This window comes from Aquila chrysaetos, chromosome 5, assembly GCF_900496995.4.
Source record: "Aquila chrysaetos chrysaetos chromosome 5, bAquChr1.4, whole genome shotgun sequence".
Taxonomy (NCBI): Eukaryota; Metazoa; Chordata; class Aves; order Accipitriformes; family Accipitridae; genus Aquila; species Aquila chrysaetos.
In genome coordinates, this window is record NC_044008.1 from 55,352,703 (window position 1) to 55,375,048 (window position 22,346).

Below are 22,346 nucleotides of genomic sequence, written 5' to 3' on the forward strand. Positions count from 1 at the left end.
GTTGTTCAGCCTGGAGAAGAGAAGGCTCCAGTGAGACCTTATAGCAGCCTGCCAGTACCTAAAGGGGGGCTGCAGGGAAGCCAGAGAAGAACTTTTTACAAGGGCATATAGTGATAGAACAAAGGGTAACGGTTTTAAACTGAAAGAGGGTAGATTTAGATTAGATATATGGAAGAAATTCTTTACTGTGAGGGTGGTGAGGCAGTGGAACAGGTTGCCCAGAGAAGTTGTGGATGCCCCATCCCTGGCAGTGTTCAAGGCCAGGCTGGACGGGGGCTTTGAGCAACCTGGTCTAGTGGAAGATGTCCCTGCCCATGACAGGGGGATTGGAACTAGGTGATCTTTAAGGTCCCTTCCAACCCAAACCATTTTATGATCCTATGAATTACAGGTTTCTTGCAACACACAATAATTGTTTAAATGTTCTCATTTATAATTCACTCTTTGCATCGTAAAATTGGTCAACTAAGTGGACCAATGTCTGGAACTCATCAGAAATTGCTAAATGGAAGTTGCATCTTTTTCAAAGGAATAGTGTGTATCTCTAGAAGTCTGTAATTTCTATTTTGTGGGTACCCGAGGCTAGACACATGTAAACATTGACCCTGCATCTTATTCGTGTGATCCCTAAAGGTGTAACTTATTCGCTGGAACCAATCCCATTTACTTTCTTGGTTTTTAATAGTCGTCTTTTTCATTTGCAAGTGCTGAGGTGGAAAAAAAAAGTAGAAATGTATTAAATAGGTATTTAATCCTCTGTTTCCTGTGCTGTGCAACAGATTCATTGCTGCAAAGCCAAAATATTCTAGGTTACATTTACCCTAGATTTAACCACAGTGACTTTGGTTTTCTCTATAAATACAGCGGGGTCACTTAACTATGGATCTAACCACTGCATTTTTGCCACACACTTCCCCCGCCAGCCCCCCCATCTAAACAACTTCACTGTCATTCTCTTTCGTGGTTTCATTTAACTAATTATGCAGGTTTGTGAAAACTCTTGAGAGTCAATGTTGAGCTGCTGATGATTTGTCCCTACCATTTTGTAACCAGCGTTGCCTCTATCTCCATTTCATGCTTGCACAGCGACTGTTTGAAATGGAGAGCTGGTAGCGTTGGCTAAAGCTACTCACAGTAGACAGCTCCAGTAGGCTTTCTCATCAAGGTAACACTTTATATCCCAACATTACAGCAATAATAATTCATAACTTTTATTAATTGATATACTAGTGTTATGGGCCTATGGAATTCTGACACAGAATTACCAGGAGAGAGAATTGCCAGCCACTACATGTGTCCCATGTCAAGTGCTGTGCAGCGTTGCTTTAATGTCTTTGTCCTGTCCTGAGTATATAACCTTTGCGTCAGTGATGGACTATGCTTGCATTCTGATGACTTGCATCTTTAAGTACATTAGGTTATTCTAAGTGGCTTTTCCAAGTCTGAGGGTGGCCAATGCTCTCTAGGGAGTGTAAGAAAAATGTAATTTTATGACATTATCTCATGGCAATGTCAACATTTAAACAGACAACTATACTTTAAAAAGAAGTCTGTGTATTTTTTTTTTTTCCCCTCCCTAATACAAGAGCTCCTAAAGTCGAAATCTGCTAGTTGGGTTGTGGTATACGAGGTCACCATTTCTGCTTCCTATCATCATTCTGTATCAAAATACTTGCACACATAGCCTTTCTGGGTTCTGCTGCATGTCAGACATAACAGACCATGCTTCTGGGAATTGTAACACACCCTCTAAGAGATGAACTGTTTACAAATTATAAATACACAGACACTTAGTTCAAAAACCCAAGAGCAGATTAACTCCCTCCACCTAAACTATCTGTCTTAAATGACAGGGCTTAATTGCCAGCTCCCCCTTTCTTTTCCCCTCTCCCCTCCCCAAATACCAGCATGGAGGACTGTAAAAGATAAGAGAGCTCTGTCCCTTTGGCACAATTTGTTCAGTGGATGAATGCCTTCTCGGATTTGTGCCATCTTGGACATGGAGTTCAGGCTGCATCGTGTCAGCTCTGGGGTCTGTCAGGCTGTCTGAATAAGGATTGTTTTAAAATTACATCACCGAAATATCTTTTGCCTGTCAGTAAAGGTATAGACAAGTTACATGCAGCTCAGTGTAAGTTGTCTGATTGTTGACCATTTCTATTTATTTTACTTTTTTTTTTTTTTTTTTCTTTTTTGACAATGACTGTAGAGCTTCAAGAGCAAGCAGTTATCCTGTTGAATGAGTGTATCATAGCACCCGGCTGGAAAGAGTCTTGGAGTCTTCTCATGATCTTATGTTGTCTGGATAAAAGATTGCATCTCTTCCAAAACAGACAAAACTTAAATTACTACTATTGCCAGGTCTGGTAACTGATTCAAAAGAAAATCAGAGGCAAAACTAAATCAACAATTCCTGCTTTTTTTTTTTCCTTTGAGGGTTTGTATCCGGTGGTGAGCCAGCATAGCCCTGCTTGGCTAGTGGGATGCAATAGGGAAGGATCAGATGACACTGTGGCTTTAAGCCAAATTATTTGGCAACTTCCAAGAAATGTTTAGTATCTCATGTATTGGAAAAAAGAAAAGTGGGAAAAAATCCCCAAAGAAGAAAAATCCAATGTTTCTAATGTAGGAAATTCTCTGTCAAAAATAGGTACCAAAAATATACAAAGTTTCATGAACACAATTCAGAAAGACTCCAGCTGAACAAATTAAAGTCAAATTCATCCAGTAGCAAACAGCTGACATTTTCCATTTGAGTTAGATTCAGCATGTGGAAACCTTCCGTATGGATCTTATTTGTACGGGTGGATTACGATGAAAATTGCATTAATTTTCTCCACAGTAAAGGTCAGTAATTGAAACATGAACCAAGAGTCTATTGTGTAAGATGCTATATCCCCATACTTAGGAAAGGTCATTCAAGACAATATCATCTCATTGTTTTCTTCCCTAGAAGTATAAATAATTTCATTAGTTTTTCTTTTTCTCTTCAATACAACAATTGCAATATAATATTTCAACATCTCCCATTAAGGTTGCTGAAGAGAAATGATGGTAAAGACTTGAAAATACCCCATGATACACAGGGTAAGTTCAGACTAAAAAGGAGCACCCACCTTCTCCACAAAATTATGGGCAAGATCGTGTCCTAAAAACCCCCACAAGGTGTATGCTTGTGTAGACGTGGACTCCCTTAAATTGCTGTTCTTCCTTCGGTTGGCTCTTTGTAGCTTCTCTCTCACTGCTTCCTAATGAGCACAGACCATGAATACGTTAGTGATGGAGAAGCCTAAGGGACAGATTCTGCTACTTGCCTGAGCTATGCTCAGTGCAAAGCTGGAGGGTGGGACACTTCTAAGCACACATAAGCATCTGGTCTTGCAACCGTCTTGACTAAAGCGTAATACAAGTTTCCAGGTATCACTTAAGACACAATTATAGCTTCTGTAAGTTTTCTCCAAGCTTCTTATTAACCTAATCAACTTCTGGTTAAGACACAGTGCAGGCGTTGGTCTGGTTGTGCTTCGCTCTTTGCTTGGGAGCCTCCTGTGTACAAGAAACAGGAAGATATATGGTCTGTTATTTCTTATTTACACCCCAGCATTGTTTAGTACTGCTTTTTTCCGTAGGCATCCCATAAATTGGCACAATCCTTGCTTCAGCATCATGACCCATGCATTTGTAGGTTTAGGAGGGATAGGAGAGAGGAGTTGAAAGGAAGGACTTGCAGAGGACTTTTAGATATACTGGGGACTGTGGTATGGCTTTCCTTACATAGAAACCTTAGCAGCCTTATGGCAATCTAAAATTCTCCCTCTTGCCCTGGAGGTAGATAAGCCAACACTGTAACTTTTCTAAATCTCTGGAGAAATATTAAGTAGCACTAGGCAGGTCACTGGGCCGAGCTCATAAACCTCAGGGAGTTCTTGTCCCTTAAAAATTCCAACTATTTAAAATGTTGTTAAAATTTATTTTGAATTGGTCAGATATGTGAATAGGTCTTTCTCCCGTACCCCGAATTGCTAAAGATCATTACCTAGATTATAGATGATGATCCAGTAGTTTAAGTCTAATCACCATGCGATTGTTCTTAGGTCTCGTGTATTTCCAGGAGAAAGCGCTTATTTTTACCGAAGTTGTTTTCTTTCCCCTTCCCTTTTTTAAATGAAAGATGACTGATGACTTTTTATCTCCATTCAGGCTTCTCTTTTGTTGCTTCTTACGCACATGTTCCTCACCTGAATGGTGTTTTGTTCTGTTGTGACTACCAGCATTACTTTAAAACTTGTAGCAATACCACCAGACTTTGGGTTACTTTACATGTCTATGAAAACGTGAGCAAGTACAGAAAGTGCCCCTTAAACACCCTGCATTTCACGGCTGTGCAGAGAGAAAGCAACCTAAGCCTCTCCACGTAACTGTTTCTTGGCTTGGGCTTAGGAGACTTTTGCCGGTCCTCTGCACAGATGAAATTCGTCTAATGTAAGCAAAGAAAGTGTAAGCATTGCTGAACAAGGCGTGAAGTGGTCATCTTCTGCCTTTTAGCCAGTGTTGCCCCAGCCTTAGCTGTAGGATGATGTGCCATTGCTTTTAAAATGTGTCCTTTTAAGGCCGATGGTGCTCTCCTTCATATCAGTCTGAAGTGATTCTATTGGCTCTGGTGGAATTATTCCAGATTTCACACCTTTTTAACTGAGAGCATAAATTGACCTGTATGTGTTGCATTTCCTCTATTTGGTAATTATTTCAAGTACACTCAGATTCGCTAAATTTCCACAGCCAGGCAGGCACATTTGCAGCATGGTGTTAATAAACAAAAAAATCCTGTGATGCACAGTTTCAGGACTGCACGAGGCAATTGCTCAGAGTTTGGCAGCTATCCTCTCTGGGTACCCGTCCTCCTGGAAGTGCCGAGAAGCCCTCCTTGACACGCAGCAGACATTGCAGCACAGGGCAAGACGGTGACTCAGCAAGGCAGATTGCTGGGTTTGTTTCAGCCGCCTTTGGCTCCCACCGAAGGCAGGATCCAGTTCAAGGTTGCTGTGGTGACTATTTTCAAAGCTCTGCCTGGAATTCATTTTAGCTACCAAGAGACTGTCTGTCACTCCATGGCTACCACCTCCCACAAGAGCTTCATTCTGCTGCTAGACTGAAGCTGTTGGTGAAGTGTTCCCTGCAGACAATAGAGGCCAGTGGTCTGCTGTTTATACCCAATAAAATCTTTTTGATTTCAGAAGTTCTTCATCTACAAGTATTTTGGCCTTAAGATATTGTTTGGCACAGGTTTTGCTGGACACCGGTAAGGTCAGAGTTTTGTAGCCTAGCGCAGAGCAAGCTGCAAGTTAAATCCCACTTTGGCTAAGTTTGCTTTTCTCTAAATAACTACAGCATGGGGTTTTTTGTAAAAAAAAAAAAAAACAAAAAACAAAAACCAAAAAACAAACCAAAAAACCCCCCAGAATAATAGTGGAGCAAAAAGGCATGCATGCCTGAGCTTTTTTCCTTTCTTTCTTCTTTCCGTCAGTCTTGTTTGTTGCTAATACACTGTGGAATTCATATCCGGTACATGGGATAAATCCTGGTAAAACGTTACCCTAATGTGCTGGTAGCAGCAGTGGCATAATGAGATAGCTACTGTAAAAAAGCTAATCTTGAAAGTTAGGCCAGCCCAGGGCTAGGCAGACTAACTCTTTAAATTCCTGAAGATATGCAAGATTTTCATTCCTGACTTAGTTGTCTGTATCCTGTTTTCTTCCTCCTTTTGCATTAATCCCTATTTATTTTTTTCTCCTCCCCTTTTCCTCATCCTTGCCCCCAAGTGTTCCTCAAGTTAATATATTGAGTTTCCCTTGGCATGCCAAAAATCTGCTGATGAATACCACTTGTTTGAAAGTCGCATTCAAGATTTCTTTTTGTGCGAGTGTTTTATACAAAATCCAAGTGAGCAAGTATTTAGAACTTGCTTGTGGCTTCAAGCCCAAGTTTTTAGTTGTGTGCATACGATATTTGCAGTATGCATCAGAAATACACTTAGCGGGCAACATTGGAGTGTTGCTTGCTGGTTTGGATGTATCCAGAAGAAAAATATCTGAAGGATAGATTTAAAAAATAGGGAACAGCTTTTTGTAAAGATGAAAGCTATTAATCTTTGAAACAAATGTTCACAAGAAGTTAGAAGATCTCCACCATCCAAGTTTTCAATTCAGTAGCGGATGCTTTGCTAGAGCACAAGCAGAAACTAGCGTTATTTTGTCTTTGTTGCAGAGCAGACAGTTGATAATTTTTGCCTTCAGTCTCTTCCTCCATGGCTCTTATGATTTTCCCTTGCAAGCCTAGCTCTGACAATTGTCGCTCACTCATCGTGAATGGCCATGTTACTGCTGGAAACGTCCTCTCCCGGCCTGCCCCATATTTCATGCACTTTTAAAGTCTTTGGCATTGGAAGTACCTCAGTTTTGTGGTTGCGTGATGGTTTCTTTTGCAACTGTCCCTGAATGTCTGGGAGCAGCATAACATTGTAGGGAAGGGAAGGAAGATCACAGAGCTATAGTAACCCTTTGAGTGCACTTACATATCCTGTGTATTAACTGTTACGTATTTCAGAAATAGAAAAATCTAGAAGCACCTTTCATTCAGTACGGCAGAGGTGTGGTGTCTTCCTTTACAAATTTAAGCTGAAGTACGTAAGCTGGATGCAAAAGACTTAATTTCTGAATTTGCTGGGTGTTGGTTTTTGGTGGGTTTTTTTTTTTTTTTCCTTCCCCTGACATGCTTAATCTTTTGTAAGACCCCTTCTGTGTTTTTTGTTCAGGCAATTAATGTAGAAATGAAGGTTTCTTAAATCAGGATATGCAAGGAAGATTTGTAGTAACACACTGATTATATAATTAATTCTCAGTTGTAAACTCATTTTGAGGGAGTTAATTCTTTCCCAGAGGCTGAAGACTAGTTTTGGTCCACCCACAGTGCTGTAATCAGCTAAGAAATAAAGAAGAAAAAGGCTTGAAGGAATGGAAGTTTCACGACCGGTTTTAGGAGAAAAATGCCAGAAACAGGCAGGATGTTTTATTTTTAATTCAAGCCAAAGCTTCTGAGCTGTGATTTTTGAACCATGGGTATCTAAATCCTGTTTTCAAGCAGCATAATATATTGAGTCTAAAAGAAATCAGAAAGGTATGATACCTGAGGAGGATGGAGAAAAATTACCTGTGCGGTGGGACCTTGCACAGATGGGAAAGTGTGTTTAGTGGAAGATGTATTTAAGACTATTTTTTACATCTTCCACAAATATGGTAACATTCAAATATAGCTTTCTGTATGACAGTTGCCCATTTACTAATAAATACGGACCAGTGACTGTCATCTAGATGGACTATGAACTCTCTTACTGCTTCTGACAATGTTTTGTGAGGTACTGACTTCAGAAAGCATAAACAGCACTCCAAAACCTAAATAATTTGGAAAATCCTGTTTGTTGTCCTTCATTTGTCTGCTTCTTTCTTGCTTAACCAATGACCTAATCATCCTGTAGATGTGTTTAGACTGCAGGTTTCCAGAACAAAACACTAATAACAAAGAAAAGGCGTTGACAAATTTCCAGGATTTTCAAATGATTCTGCACACATATTGCAGTGCATACTGCAAGAGCAGTTGCTAGCCTATTTTACTCTCTAGTAACTGATTTCCTTTACAAGGCTTTCTAATCCCAGTCTGTCTCTGCCTTTTCCTTGGTTGGGCATATTTTGTATTATAAGTTGAAAACACCATTGTCTAGGGGTGATTTTAGCATGCATGCTAGATAACAATATGCATGCAATTGTCATTATATCCTAGGAACTGGTAGTTTCTGTTTTATTTTCTTAGTCTGGTTGGTGGCTGCAGCAGAAGTTATGTTGTATTGGATAAACTGCATTATAACCACATTTCTAAGCTCAATCGAAGACGTGTAAATGAAGTCAGCATGATGCAGATAGAGCTGACAGATGATTTTCCTTGCAGGTCTGGGTAGCAAGAGTAGGCTTGCCCTGGAATATCACTTTATCTAAAGTGGTTTCTTGACCCCTCTGTCCGAATTTGGATGGAATGAAATACCCACTGGCTGGTTCTCTATGGACTGCTCCCCAGCTATCTACTTCCAAGTTTGGTGCAAAAAAGCCAACTATGGCTAAGGGACCATTGCACCCTTCTAGTGAGTGAATAGTTAAATATAATCTTAATGTGTCATTTACATTCGAGCCTAACAAGGTTATAACTGGAGTTGTGTGAAAATGACTTTTTGGTGCTATTTTCACATAAACTGACTATTTATTTATTTATTTTGTTCTGGGGTTATTTCACACCCCAAGGGTTTCATTTTTGTTGGTTGTTTTATTAATGTAAAAATACTCATTTTCACACCCAAATGTGTGATTATTTAAAATGCTGCTTCTATTCATTGTGCACTCACTTGCAACCTAAAGGCAAATATTCAAATGACTGGAGCTTGATAACTCCATGGTGGTTTTGGCTGGCTTTTTAAACTCAAAAATTACTGTGAAGAGAAATGGGCAGTAAGTAATACAGAGGGTTACAAGGTCTGTACTGTCATGTCTGCATCTCAGCATCCAAGGATGGTTCATGTTATTCCAGCACACAACGATGTAGTGCAGTGCCCTGTCTTAGATGCATGCAAACCCTCTCACAGCACAGTAATGCCAAAAGGCTGTAGCAATGAGCCTTCACCTCTCTGGCCCAGTGTGACTTTAAGTAGCCTCTGACCCTCTCTCCTGCATGGAAGAATAACGTGGGTTCACAACACAGAAGCAGAACTGCAGCAGTGTTGATCCGAGTGTCTCTGGCCCTTGCTTACTCCCACCCACCCTCTTCCCTGCCCCGGCTGCTGAGGACCGCAGAGAACATGGCTGCAATGTGCATTTTACCAGCATCTCCCCTCTCTGGGCACTGGCTGGTTAAAACACAACTTAAAATGTCTTTTTTCTAAATTGGGCTGATTTTGGAGAGTCTAAATGTGATGTAAAATCAGTGTCCAGGGCTCTGCATTTTGTAATAAGTGAATGTTTTGCTGATTTCTTGCTAGAATATCTACAACCACACCAATTTGCATGCCTGTATGTGTGTTAGATTGCTGGCAAAGAAATGCTGAATGCTGATAATTGTATACTGATTTCCAAGGCTGATTTAAGTCATTTTGATTTTTAATTCATTCTGTGCTTCCTTTTTATTTCTGCACATGTGTAGTAATGTCCTGTAATGTTGTTGCCTAAAATAAGCAGTAAGAAATGAAGTTGTGAGATGGCTGCTGTAAAAGGAAAATGACATTTTTTCCTTTGATTCTCCCCCCCGCCCCCAGTAAAAGAATAGGTCTCTGTATACAAAATGTTCAAAAAAATGTTCCATTCACTGTCTTGCTGCTAATTTATATACAGAAAACAGCATGGCTGTTGGGAGCTTACAAAGCTCAGAAAAGTGACATTCAGAAGTTCTGTACAAGAATATTCTTGTTCTTGAGAAGCACTGAGCACCCAGCACTCTCCTGCAGGTCAGCTGGACTCAGGGGTGCTCAGCGTCTCTTCTGGTTTGGCATGCAGCTGGGTTCTTCAGTGAAAGCCTGGTTTGAGATCCTGCAGTCGTTTTGTGTTAGAAGATGTAGAAACCTCTGCCCATGTGCTGAGGAAAAGTAAGAAAATATAGGGAACTATATGCCTTCATGTTAATTGTATGTGGTAAACCCAGGGTGTGTGTTCTTTCCTTCCTTCATTGATAATACCTGAGTTCATGGATGCATCAGCAGTAGTGGGAGTCTTACTTTCTTCACATGAACGTGTTAACAAATACTGAATGTATAAAAAGTTTTGGTTTTCCTTTTTTCTGTTAGGAATCTGAGAAAAAGGGTTTAATTGATAGAATCCACATGGTCCAAGAGATCATCATAGCTGTTCAAAGCATCCTAGAAGAAATAGCATCATTTGGAGAGAGGATTAAAAAGTAAGTGATAATTTTTTCTTGCTTAGCCATGATTTGCAGTGAAGCAGAGCCAGGAGGAGGATTAAGGTGGAGAGAATTTCTTCTGTGAAATGTGAAAAATGACTGCAAGGTGCAGCAGGAGAGCCTAGCCAGTCCTACCACTGTTCCTTCTTCTCATGGAGTCCTTTACTCCACAAATCTTTCCAAAGTATAGAGAAGGGGAGAAGCCATGTGCTCTGCTGATGTAGCTCTCACATTCACCCATTTGCCCAGATTTCTGGTCTTGTCTGTCTGTGATGGGGTAGGGAGTCATGATGCCACACAAGGGAAAATACTGCTTGAAGATGCGGGCACAGAAGTATCAGGTATTTCCTTTAATTTCCTTCACAGAAAGTAGGTAGGAATTGATGGTTGGTGTTGCCTTTCCCATGCCCTCCCTGGCCTGGTTACGGGGGTTACCAATCACTTATTTCCCTGCCCAACGCATTGATGTTCTTCTCTCCACCATTTAGAGCTGTCTGCTTCCTGCTGGTGCTATGAGGAAGCCCGGAGGGGGGGTTCCGGGTCTGTTTGCAAAGGGAGGCAGATAGGGTATTCCTGACCTTACAAAAGAGAGAGGTGAAGAGCCTAAAAAAAAATTCCCCACACAAACACAACAAACTTTTATAACCCAATCTGTATTGGAGCTTAATTGACCCACATTGTTTTCTGTTTTGAACACAAAGTGATGGTTTGTGATCAAACCACTCTACTGAGGAGCTGGGTTCAAGCTAAAAATACAGCAAACGCATGTGCTGTGGTTCCACGCCGGACACCCCAGCTGGGGTGGAAGTGGCCCAAAGATGTATTCCAGTCTATGAACAGGGCACTGTTCTGCCCAGCTGCATGGCAGGAAGACTCAGAGCGCTTAAACACTATTAATTCTTGTATTCATTTTGGTAACAATGGTCTTAAAGAACACTTTGAGTATTAATGTGGATGCGCGATGTAATTTCAGAAGAATTCCATTGTAACTCAACAGTGATGTACCATTAAAAAATTGCCACCAAAGTTTTTCTGTAAGTGACAGACTGAATTGTGCTACAGTTTCCGTCTGTCACTCTAGTTATACAATCATAGGGAGTTTTAATAATTTAATTGAATTGAGCTGTTTTGCTATTTTTTTTTTTACTTTAACTTAAGCTACATTGATTGATAATGATGGGTCCTCTCCCACCTATCCTCACTTAATATTTAATACATTTATTGAAGCTTAAAAGTAATTCTTTTAGCATCCTATTAATTTTATCTGTCAAGGGAAGTTCATCTTATTTTATAGCCTGATAAGTGGTCTGCATTGATTCTCTTCTTCCTACTCCCCGTCATCATGATGTGATGAAGTTAGCAGGCAGATTGTATGAAACGGAGATGCCCAGATCCGTAAATCCACCTATGAATTAATTGGCGTTCCTGTAGGCCATGTATCTCAACGTTTGGTGCATGCTGTAGAGATGTATCTTACAAGGGCACAGGGGGACAAAGTAGCTTCAAAGGTGTGTTAGCAATAGCCGCTCGCCTTAAGTCCATCGTGGGCTTACAGATGAGTGGTCTGAGTGAAAGAAAGTCCTGTTTTGTGCTACAGTGCTGCAAAAGTCTGAATGACTGTGGTGACTGAGCCTCTTGAGAGTGCTCCCCTTGCAAGGTTGGTAGTGGGCAGCAGCTTGGACTGCTGCTAGCATACTATAGCTTACCCAAGACAGCCTCCTATATACAATATAGTAAGGAATTGCTGAAAATGTAATGAAATAAAAGCAGATATATTAATAATGAGAGAATTATGTAGAATGTTAATCCCTAATAGTATACAAAGAAATGACTTCAACTGCTCTTTTAAGGTTTAGCATCAGTTGTAATTAATCCATTCCAAGTTGTTGGCGGGGTTGAGTCTGGCTACCTGCCACATTTGAGTTGTGCACTGACACACATCCCATGTCATCTCCACTGTGGCCCAGTGGAGCCAGCTCAGATGGCTTGCACCTGCGGCACGGCCTCGTCTCCAGATCAGATAATCTGCCCATGAATAATGGAGAGCTGACCGGTGAGCAGAGATGTGTAACAAGTGTGACACGTATAAGAGGAAACAAAACCAACTTGCTACATGCCTAACAACTTCAGTGAGTTCCCCAGAGACCATCTTCTCTTTTCTTTATTGTGATACCTGCCTCTCGGATATCTCCCTTAATCCGTTATAGCATTGTGATGCAGGAATCTGCTTATCCACCTTCCAAAGGGTCTGCAATTTACAGTGTATTTGAATGCAGCGAGCACTGCAAAGAGGTCATGAAATTATTATTGGGTAGCAGAGTATAAGCAGTGTCCAAGAACAGAAACAATGAGAAAGATTATTGTTTTTCCTTACAGCACATTCAACTGGACGGTGCCTTTCCTCTCTGTCTTGGCCTGCCTGGTCCTGGCAGCAGCAACAGTCATTTTGTATTTTATACCACTGCGGTACATTGTTTTAATCTGGGGTAAGTACTCCACTGTGTCTCATTTGCATACTATAAATACAATATATATGTACAGAATAAAATCAAACAAGCTTTAAACTACCTGTTACACAGACAATCAAGTACTGTTCCTTAGAGGTGAATAAATATGCTATGAACTTTTTAAAATTACCATTCCCCCTCCACCCCCTGCCAGGTGATCCAGTGATCTGCTTTTCTTCGGGTTCTTTATAAGTTTCCAACAGCACCACAATAAAAGCATTAGCTTAGATAAGCTACTTTCAATATTATCATTCTGCAGGAGAGTAATTAACTTCCTGGTTCTGGAGCCCCCCCAGTTGGGAAATCGTAAGGAGTGGGCAAGAGGTGTTTGAAGAGCTGGACCACGGGGGCCTGGACCCCAGGAGCCTTTTGGGTCTTAACTCCCCTGCAGTCAGGAGGAGCAGTGTGCCCAGTACCCCATGGTCTAACGGGAGGCACTGAGCATCTCTGTGTCCCAGGTCAGAAAGTATTCATATCAAGGTGCATCATGAAGTAAAAGAGGAGCTTTTAAAAATGAAGTTTCCTGGTGGTGTTATGAAGAAGAGTAAGATGGTCTTTCACAAAAGGAGATGGCATTCTAGCTGCTGAAGACTTAATCTCAAAATGGCCTTCTATCTTATTTAGGGTGACAGCTTTTATCTCAGCCTTGAGGTACAATGGCTGAGAACATAGTGCAGGTAATCCTCACAAAACCACTGAAGCTCGGCCCCGGTGTGGCTCTGGGCTGTAGGGGCCCCCCGTCACCCTTCCAGGGCTGAGCCATCTGCTGCTGTCTTGGCTCTCCTGCATGCAGAAAACAGAGGGAATGAGAAGGTGGCAGTACAAAAAGCCACTCTTGGGCAAAAAAATAAATGAAATAAAGGATTAAATCAAACAAAAGAAAGGGCAAAAGGGAAGGAGAGAAATTGCTATGAGTAAAAAGTTCGGTAACAAAATATTGCTGTTCTTATATGGAAGACATGGTGAGTACATGAAAACTATACATCCGTTCGACATCATCTAGACTGACAGGGCCTTCAAATATGATACATGTTAAACAACTACCCTGTGGCAAGGCCTCAAAAGACCTTATGGTATTTTCTGTTTTTTAAAAATCAGGTACACAGAAAACTGTGTTGGCATTTTGCTACAAGTATATGGCTTAAAAGCTGAATCTCAGATGTGAAGCAGGTACATTTCAGAGAGAGGAGAAGGCTGGAGCAGCCATCACATTTGAAATCTCTCTCACGGAAACTACTGGGAGATTTTGGACAGGGGCATGATGGAATTGAATGCTGTATTATGATCCTTAGAGGCAACCAACATGAATTTTTTTGCTGTTCTTTAAAATGGCTTAGCTGATTTTCTTCACCTAATGAGCCTTTGCTCTTCTACTACACCTTTACATAGCCACACTACTAGTTGCTGTTTCTCAGTGGGAAAGTGGTGGCGACAGGGTGTTAAGTGGCTGCAATGGCACAAGGGGAGGGCTGGGAAGGGTGCTCAGGTCTCTCGCTTTCTCATCCTGGTCCATGCAATAGAGATGCTGCTGGCTGAGGGCTGCTCATCACTCCCTTTCCTCAAAGGGAGGAGAAGAGAAGACCTCATGAACTCCACAATAATATGAACATTACGTTCCCATGGATCTTCTGTCCAGACTAGGGACCACCTCTGACAGCTGAAGTACAACTGAGTCCACAGAGACGGGGAGCCCTGTTGCTGCAGTTAATAAGCCAAATTATTCATCCTAAGATCAAAACAAAGTAAACCTTGTGATAAGTTTTTACAGTTTCCCACAGCATCATAATATGGCCAACTTGTCAAATCTGGTTCTGCAAAGAAGGATAAGCTGTGAGACATGATGGGGAAAGGAAGCTTTCATTTTCAGGAGAAATAGAAGGAAAAAAGCCTTTATCCTGCCCAATTATTTTCTGAGCCTTCCAGTTCCCTGGGCAAGACGAGAGGGAATGTCTTTGGTCACGTAGGATAGCAGATTTAACAGCAGTCTCGGCTGCAAATTTGTGTATTCTCCCCACAATATCCCCCAGAATGAATGTATGCTGCAATCTCTTTTTGCCATGTTGTTGACAACAGATGATCCCTGAAGTAGAGAAATACTTTTATAAATAATGCCCCCTACTTCCTCCAGGAGGCACTTGTGAATGATTCCACATGACAGGGAACGTGTGCGTGGCTTTAAGTCCGAGGCACTGTTTTCACACTAATTTTTACTTGTGAATTCCTCTTTCCTTTTTCACCTTGCCTGAACAATTTAGGGAGGGAATAGAAAAGGGTTGTATTATTTTGTCTGTGTTTCTTTTTTTTTCCTAGGCATAAATAAATTTACTAAGAAGCTTAGAAATCCCTACGCCATTGACAATAATGAGATACTAGATTTCCTCTCCAGGGTACCATCTGATGTTCAAAAGGTAGGTAATGAATGACCACTGCCAACCGAGGCAACAAGCGGCACTGAGAGCGCCTGGGTGCTCTGCTCGGGGAATATGATGCCAGTGCACTTTTGAATAACGGAGATAAGGAATCAGGGAAAATCCACAAAGCAGGGGGAGGTGTTAGAAGAGAGGGGAGCCAAAATCCTTTGTCAGAGGGATAAAATGATTGCAGAAAAATTATCCTGAAAAGACCTACTTAAAAATGATCTGGAAAATCGCCCAGCGTGGTTACTGAACTATGGTTTCTGTCACCTTTCTGCTCTGGTATTTGTACCAAGGGAGGGGAAAATAGTCTCTTTGATAGAGATAACCATCCAAAAGGATTTGCTGTATTCTCCCTTTTCTCAAGATGAAGGGGGAAGGGGGGCATTATTTCCGTGACTTTGTGCTTGCTGTGTCTTTTTTCACATCAGCTGTTCCTCAAAATTCTTCCTCTCCACCCACCTTGAGCTCCGGGCCTCCCTTGGACAATGATCTGCTCATGTTTCTCTTTAAAGAAAGCCTTGAGATGTGTATAAAATACTGTGCGGTTGATCAGATCAATCTTCTACCATTATGGAATTAGAACTTTTAATCTAACCAGAATCTATTCTTCCTCAATTTCAGTCAAGTCTCGTCTCTTCTTCTATTTCTTTTAAACACCACCACTGTCTTCAGTAATCTTGCCTATCTTCCTGGAAATTATTTGAACAATAAGTCCTTTAGAATGTCAAGATCTGTTTATTTCTCTTGGAGGAAGGAAAATAGTCTTGCTGCGTAAAGAAGCCACACAATATAAAGGATTCTTTCTTTTGTTTTAATCAACTGGAATCTGCGTCGTCGTGTCCTGATCCCAATGCCCTGGATCCCACTGACATTGTACCTTCCTCTGTGAATCATGGTCCTTTCACAGTGAGGTGCTGCTCACTGTGAATAAGAGGATCACAATCTCTCCTATAGTGATTTTACTCTGTTGGAGACAGAAAAATAATTGCCCACATGCAGTGTCGAGGCATCTGGTAGAAAGAAGGTTGAAAAAGGCTTCTGGTGACATTTATCTCAAGAGGCCACCAGATTGGTTGGTGGCAGCACTAATAACTTGAGAGAAATCTCGCCATAGACTGGTGGGAGGAAAAAAGCTAAACAGAAATGATCATAGAGACATTAAGCTTTAGTGTATTTTTATTTTTTGTCATTGCTTTTGTAGAGCACACTGGATTTGCAGTGATGGTTTGTATATGCCCTTTTAGTGTTTGTTTAAAGATAAGCTGCTTTTCTTTTTATACTTTATTTAACATTTACATTTATAACAATTCCTTGAGTGGCTTCTATCATTTTGGGATCCTTTGAGCTCTTCAGGGAAAATGATAACCATTTTCTATGGGAGGAATGATAAAAATTCCTAGGATGGGGGAAACCCTCTCAGGGTTTTCCACTAGTGCTAAAAATAGGGAGCTATGTGACAGCCACACGCTCTAGTGAAAAGTCATCCATGGCAGCTCCAAAGCCCCTCTGTCTGCTTCATTTTACATGCTATCAATACATCATCATTTCACTGTGTTACTGCAATGAGTTAGAAATTACCTCTGTCTGTACATTAGCCATTTACAACCCACACGTGTTGGACAAAAGACAGTGGAGGAGTGAAGAAGATGACACGTTCAGCAGAAGTTTCCCCATGATTTCAGTGGGAATACTTTTCTGTAGCACAACAGACAATTTGGAGATTACACCATCCTTGTCAGTTTATCACACATGTTTTAACCATTATATTGTATGTGAAATTGCTTTGAAAGGTGGAGGCAGCTTTGTCCAGGTTCTATTTGGGAAAATATTTTCCTTTTTTGAAATGATTAAATATGTCAGCCTCCCAAGGTCTATGTATGGTTTTGACAACTGTCATCTTACTGCGTATTGGGATCCACTTGAATTGAAACTCCTGAGAGAAGTTTATTAAACTTATAGGTTAATGCCAGAAAGATAAGAAAAACAACTCCCAAACCAAAACAAACCCAAAAGATCTAGCCTACATTGCTGAAATCAGGTAGAACCCCATGTATCTCATTAGAAAAAATCTGCTTTTAATATTTTCGTTTCAAGAAATGATGCATGACTTCTCAAATCCTTCCTGCAATTAATCCCCCATGTTCCTGTGTTTAGAAAATGATTCATTACTTTTGAACCTTCCTTAGTTTCCCTTGGTTTGTCCTTGGGGAGCCGTTAACACACACTGTAGTGAGCTAGAGTTACCTAACTGCAAACGTCATGTCTATTTGTTTTTACAGGTGCAGCGTGCTGAATTGAAACCATACAGCAGCTCTAGTCCCATTAGGAAGAAGCGGAGTGCACTTTAGGATGCAGCGTGATTTCGGAATGCAGCATCTCCCTCCGTACCCGCTATAAGAGCACATGTACTTCCCTCCTCCCCTTCTTCTTGCTTTGGAACAACACTATAATCACTGCCACAGACTTTTTTTTTTTTAAAGACCTGGTTTTTGATAAATACCTATCTCGGGTTGTCTTTTTTGGGTTGGAGTTGTAGCCCAAAAAAGAGCAAGGTGGAACGTATGAACTAGTGTGTGGGGTGGGAAGAGAATGGGAGAGGATGATGCAACTGCATCTATTTTTTTTCTTCTTTTTTTTTTTTTTTCTCCCCCTTCGATTGTAGAGGCAAGGCTGGATGTGGCAGCACTCCCTGTTTTATGTAGGAAGAGATAATTCCGCTTAGTGTAGCAGATCAGCTGAGCTGATGTGAGGAGGTGCTCTGAACCAGTTTTTAACATATCCAACAGATTTACATTAAGATATGAAAGCTATTCTTTTCTGAGTTAAATCACTGTGCCTAGAAAGGTTTAAGCTCTGAATTAACGAGTCTTTGATACCCATCTTCTGTTCAAGCAGTGTACATTTTAAAAAGTTTTTTATCATAATTAGCAGAAAGAGCTGGGAGCTCCAACAGTATCTCAATATTTCATCCAGCACTTGTGGGTTTTTCTTTTTCCTTTTTTTTTTTTTTTTTTTCCCTTCTTTTTTTAAAGCCCACCCTGTGGTTAACTCTTTGGATACTGGAATCATTGGAGATCCATTGCTGGCAATGGATGCATGAGAACTTTCTGCTGTGAAAGGATTAAGAGACCGTAGAAAAGTCTAACTCACTGACCTGAAAAGACTCTGTTGACTTGCCTTTATAATTCCATCTCATCAGATATTTTCAGCATAGCTGTTTTTTTTCCTGTCTAAATCCAAAGGGGTCAACACTACAGATCTAAGAGAAAAAACACTTTATAGCCTTGAAGAAACGAGTGCTTGTGCAGAGAGAGAGCACAGTGCCCAAAGATGTGGTTGTGCAATAGTGTGCAGACTTTGGTCCACCCCTGATGTCTTGTTGGAGTCTTTCCTAGTGGCTCACAAGGAGAGGATCAGAAAGTGAAGTCATATGGAAACTGAGCAATGAAGAGACAGAAGAAAGGACCCCATTTTCTGTTCTGAGGAGAATGTGATTTCTTGCTTGCTTACCAATCTTCTAGCTATTGTGCTTTTGCTTTATATAATTCAGATAACCAGCATTATTCATGTTGTTTGGGGAAACTGAAACACAGAATCATATGTAAGTCCTACTTAATTTTGATAAGAGTGTAGCCCTCAGTCCTTTAGGTGCTGTAGGACATTGTGGGGAGCGACTTGCCACCACAAGACATCATTGGTAGCACAAGAGCTGGAGTCGCTTCTTGTGATTCCCAGGCAGGGGTTACCACATCCCCTGGGGTAGTTCACAGTACAGAGAAATAGAGAATCCCAAGAGATGGGTTTCTTTTTAACAAAAGATTACTTTGGAAGTCATCTAATTAAAGGTAAAATGGGTAAAACCTTGCTTATGGATCAGCAATCCAAATGGAGTCATGCCATGTGGTTCAGTAACGCAAACTTGTGGGTCAGTTGCATGAATTTGAAGGAGGAAAACTAACACCAGGGTATATTCCACTGGATTATTAGCCAGATTCAGTGATTTTTCAAGAAGTTTATTTTTCAAAGTAACAAGCCCCACTGTGCCTTTGAATAAGGAGAGGCACATTTTCATAGACTTGATTGGATAAAGAATGTATTTTGCTCATGCAAAGTTGTGTGTAGCTGCAAATGGAAAGATAGAAAAAAGATTATCCTGGTTTAAAAAGCCATAAAAATGCCTCTTTGTGTGCATGTGTGCTTGTGTACCCATGCGTATACAGAGTTGGGTATAAAGAAAAGTACATGTATAATGTATTTATAGGCGAGTGTGTGTGGGAAAATGGGTGAATATACAGATCTAAAAACCTTGAAAATGTTTATGAAAAATGCCAAAGATTCTAAAGCTTATCATCTCGCGTCTGTTCTTCTTCATTTTGTATCTTTCCCGGCATGTCTCTCTGGCTGAGCCAGATCTCTGCATGATTTGATTTACTTCAAGTTAATGAAGCTGGTTGGAAAGAGCCTTGTAGAAATTACAAAATCTCCAGTAAATCTCCTTCTTGTACATACAATAGATGTCCACGGACCCCTTTTGTTAAACCAGTTTCTCAATCTTCTGTGTAAACAATGCCTCATTGTCTCGCTTTTAACTATCATCTGGTTTATCATACTGTAGTCTTGTCATTTTGCAAGGACCAAAGTAAGGCATATTTAAGCAGGCATGTGAGATCTGATCATTGATTTGAGTGAAAACATTCAACTCCAGGAAAAATTGTTTGTTTATTCCGAAGTTGGGACTGATACTTTAATAGCTTTTTTTTTTTTTTTTCCCCTATAGATTTTTCCATGTGGAACTGATTTCTGTTAAGGTGTTCAGGAGACAGGGTGATGTCTTCTTTTTTTTTTTTTTTTTTTTTTTTTTTTTTTTTTTTTTTTAGTGTAGATATGTTGTGTTACAGAATAATTTGTATTAGATTGTTATGCTGGAGACATACCAAATGAAGGGGTTTGGATGGTCCAGTACCTATATATGTTGTAATGAGCTGCTTGTTTTGATAAACGCTGTTTGAAATGCAATAAACATTTGAGGTTAAGATGATGCTTTCTAATTTATCTGGATTAGGAGATATGTTTCCCATTCTTTGCAAAATGTTTACTGTGCAATAATATTTAGTATCTGACTAGGTAAGCAAGTACATCACTTGACGGTGCAGTGTAACAAGCCATGCCAGAGGTTGCTTGAAACGGAGACTGTGCTGCAGGAGATGAGGTGAAGCCTTACCCCATCTGCTTACAACTGTTTAGTGGGATTTCCTAGGCCTTACCTAAAGGAAAGGAGGGTTACGTGCATTTACGGTATACTCCAGTAATTAAAGTCTTTATTCAGATTTTTCATTTGATTCTTAAAGCAAGAATATTAGTTGATACATATCTCTGTGTGTCCATTTGCCCATGCAAATTATCAGTTTTTACATTGTTGATCTGTTCAATGTATAGCATGGAAATTATAAACTTTAATTTAAGGTAGTCATTTCAGTGCAACAGTATATATATTTGCAGTCTAAAGTTTCTAAGACCAGAAGGCATTCACAAATTTAAATCTAACTATGGGTCTTTTGGCTTACAAGGTCACGGCGATATCGGAATATGACTAAACATGTCCACTAACTGTACGGTGTGAAAATAACTGGATTTGACATATATGTGCAAATGCAGTATGTACTCATGTTTGCCCAAACATGAGCTGCTGCTAAAGGTTGGTTTCCTGAATAATCATGAATAGGACTGAGGATTCAGCTCCCCTATGGATCACTGTCAGTAAAACTCAGTCACTGAACGCACCTTATGGAAAGCAAGCAAGCAAGCAAACAACCGAATAAAGCAAAGTTGGTGGAAATGTCACGCACTTTGTCTTTTTTAATGCTTGCAAAGCTCTGATTTTAACCTTCAGCTGCAGCCATTCCTCCCTCTGGTTCCCCCTCAGCCCTCTCCCCAGCCACCCACAGAGCAGTGGAGAGCTCAGGCTCTGCCCTGCTGACCTGGGGCTCCCACCGCAGAGCACTGCCCAGCGGACCAGCCACCCTGCACCCCTTTGCGTGGGAAGGGGAAAGGTCTTGTCCCCTAGAAATTAGACTGGCTGCTGCTAATTCACTGTCTGGGGTAAGAGTACTAGCAACTCCCTGAATTTGGCTGTCCCACTAGAAAACAGAGACTTGCCATTTAATTTCCTGTACTCTACATGGGGCTGCATTTTATTTTATTTTTTTAATTTGGAGGGCCTGATCCTGCAGGCATTACCACAAGTGGAACTGGAGTTATTTTCCCATCAGACGTGTAGGTTCACACCAGGAAGGAATTTGTCTGCTCTGATGTGTTAAGAAGAAATCGACAAAATACATTCTAATCAAACCTTAACCTTTAGATTCTCCATCCTTTAAACTAAGCTGATAGACTGTTTGGGAAACGTTAGCTTTGACTTTAGAGACTGGCATGTGTTAGAAGTGAATCCTGTTCTGACTTAATATTGTACGTGTATTTTATCTGTAAAGCTACATGTGTCAGGGCCCTGGTGCATCTACCCCCTCAAATCACACAGAGACATGATAAGAATATCTGCTCTTTAGCATCCTTAAAGTTAGTGACTCGGAAGGAAGCTGAGATACTACAAATGATTGTTAATCTGCTGTATTGCAGATGGAGTGTTTTAATCGTTCTCAAATTGGGGTAAGTTAAGCCAGGTGAAATTCCACCATTTTGGGACAAAGTATCTGCCTGACAGTTTATCACTGGGGAGGACCCTCAGCAGCAACTGTGATTATATTGTCCAAGGAATATGTGAGCAAAAGTTATGTTTATGATTAATGTAAATATTCACAAGCATTTAGAAATAATGTTGAAGTGAAAAAACAGCCTCTTGAGATTATAGCATTTTCAATCTACTTTTCTGTGTGATGCTTTGACTTAAACCAGTGCAGCATTTCAAGAGAATTTAGAAGGTCATTTTGTTTTGAATAAAAGACGTGCTTTTCTGACATGAATCATGAAACTGAGCATGGGGAAGCAGGAGGTGGCATTCAGGTCTCGGTGTTTGCAACAGCAGCAGCACCTGGGCGGGCATGAGTTCAAGTTCTCAATGTGGCTTTAACCTGAGGGCTGGTGATTCTTGTTAAATTTTACGTGAAGGAACATTGCCAATCGGTTCCTGTGTGTTGGATTGAACACCTGCAATTTCCCTCTTGGCTGAACAAGATGATATGCCTCTTACAGGGGAAGAAAGTAAGAGCTGGAAGACATGCTGGAGTAAACTTCATTTGCGCTGATGTCCTAGTGCAACCAGCCATCTAACCTCTTGAGGACTTCCTTGCAGAAGGAAGGTAGGACAGGCTCATAGAGCGCGTACATCTGGTTCTGGGTCTTCCAGGGCCAGCCATGGTCAGATTTAGATGGGCAACAGATTGTGCCTCATGCCAGTGATCATTGGCTGCTAGAATGGCTC

The 22,346-nt window shown here is 40.8% G+C and overlaps 1 protein-coding gene across 7 annotated transcripts in view; it reads left to right on the plus strand.

The window, feature by feature from the left end:
• Positions 1 to 20,747, plus strand: part of MCTP2 (multiple C2 and transmembrane domain containing 2) — a 125,219-nt gene extending 104,472 nt beyond the window's left edge. For all 7 annotated transcript variants that reach the window (XM_030016039.2, XM_030016040.2, XM_041123868.1 and 4 more), the window contains 4 exons: positions 9,875 to 9,984; positions 12,364 to 12,473; positions 14,805 to 14,902; positions 17,191 to 20,747. In XM_030016039.2, the coding sequence (XP_029871899.1) occupies positions 9,875 to 9,984; positions 12,364 to 12,473; positions 14,805 to 14,902; positions 17,191 to 17,259 (387 nt within the window). In that variant the 3' untranslated portion in view covers positions 17,260 to 20,747. The remainder of the gene's footprint in view (positions 1 to 9,874; positions 9,985 to 12,363; positions 12,474 to 14,804; positions 14,903 to 17,190) is intronic.
• Positions 20,748 to 22,346: the final 1,599 nt, after the last annotated feature.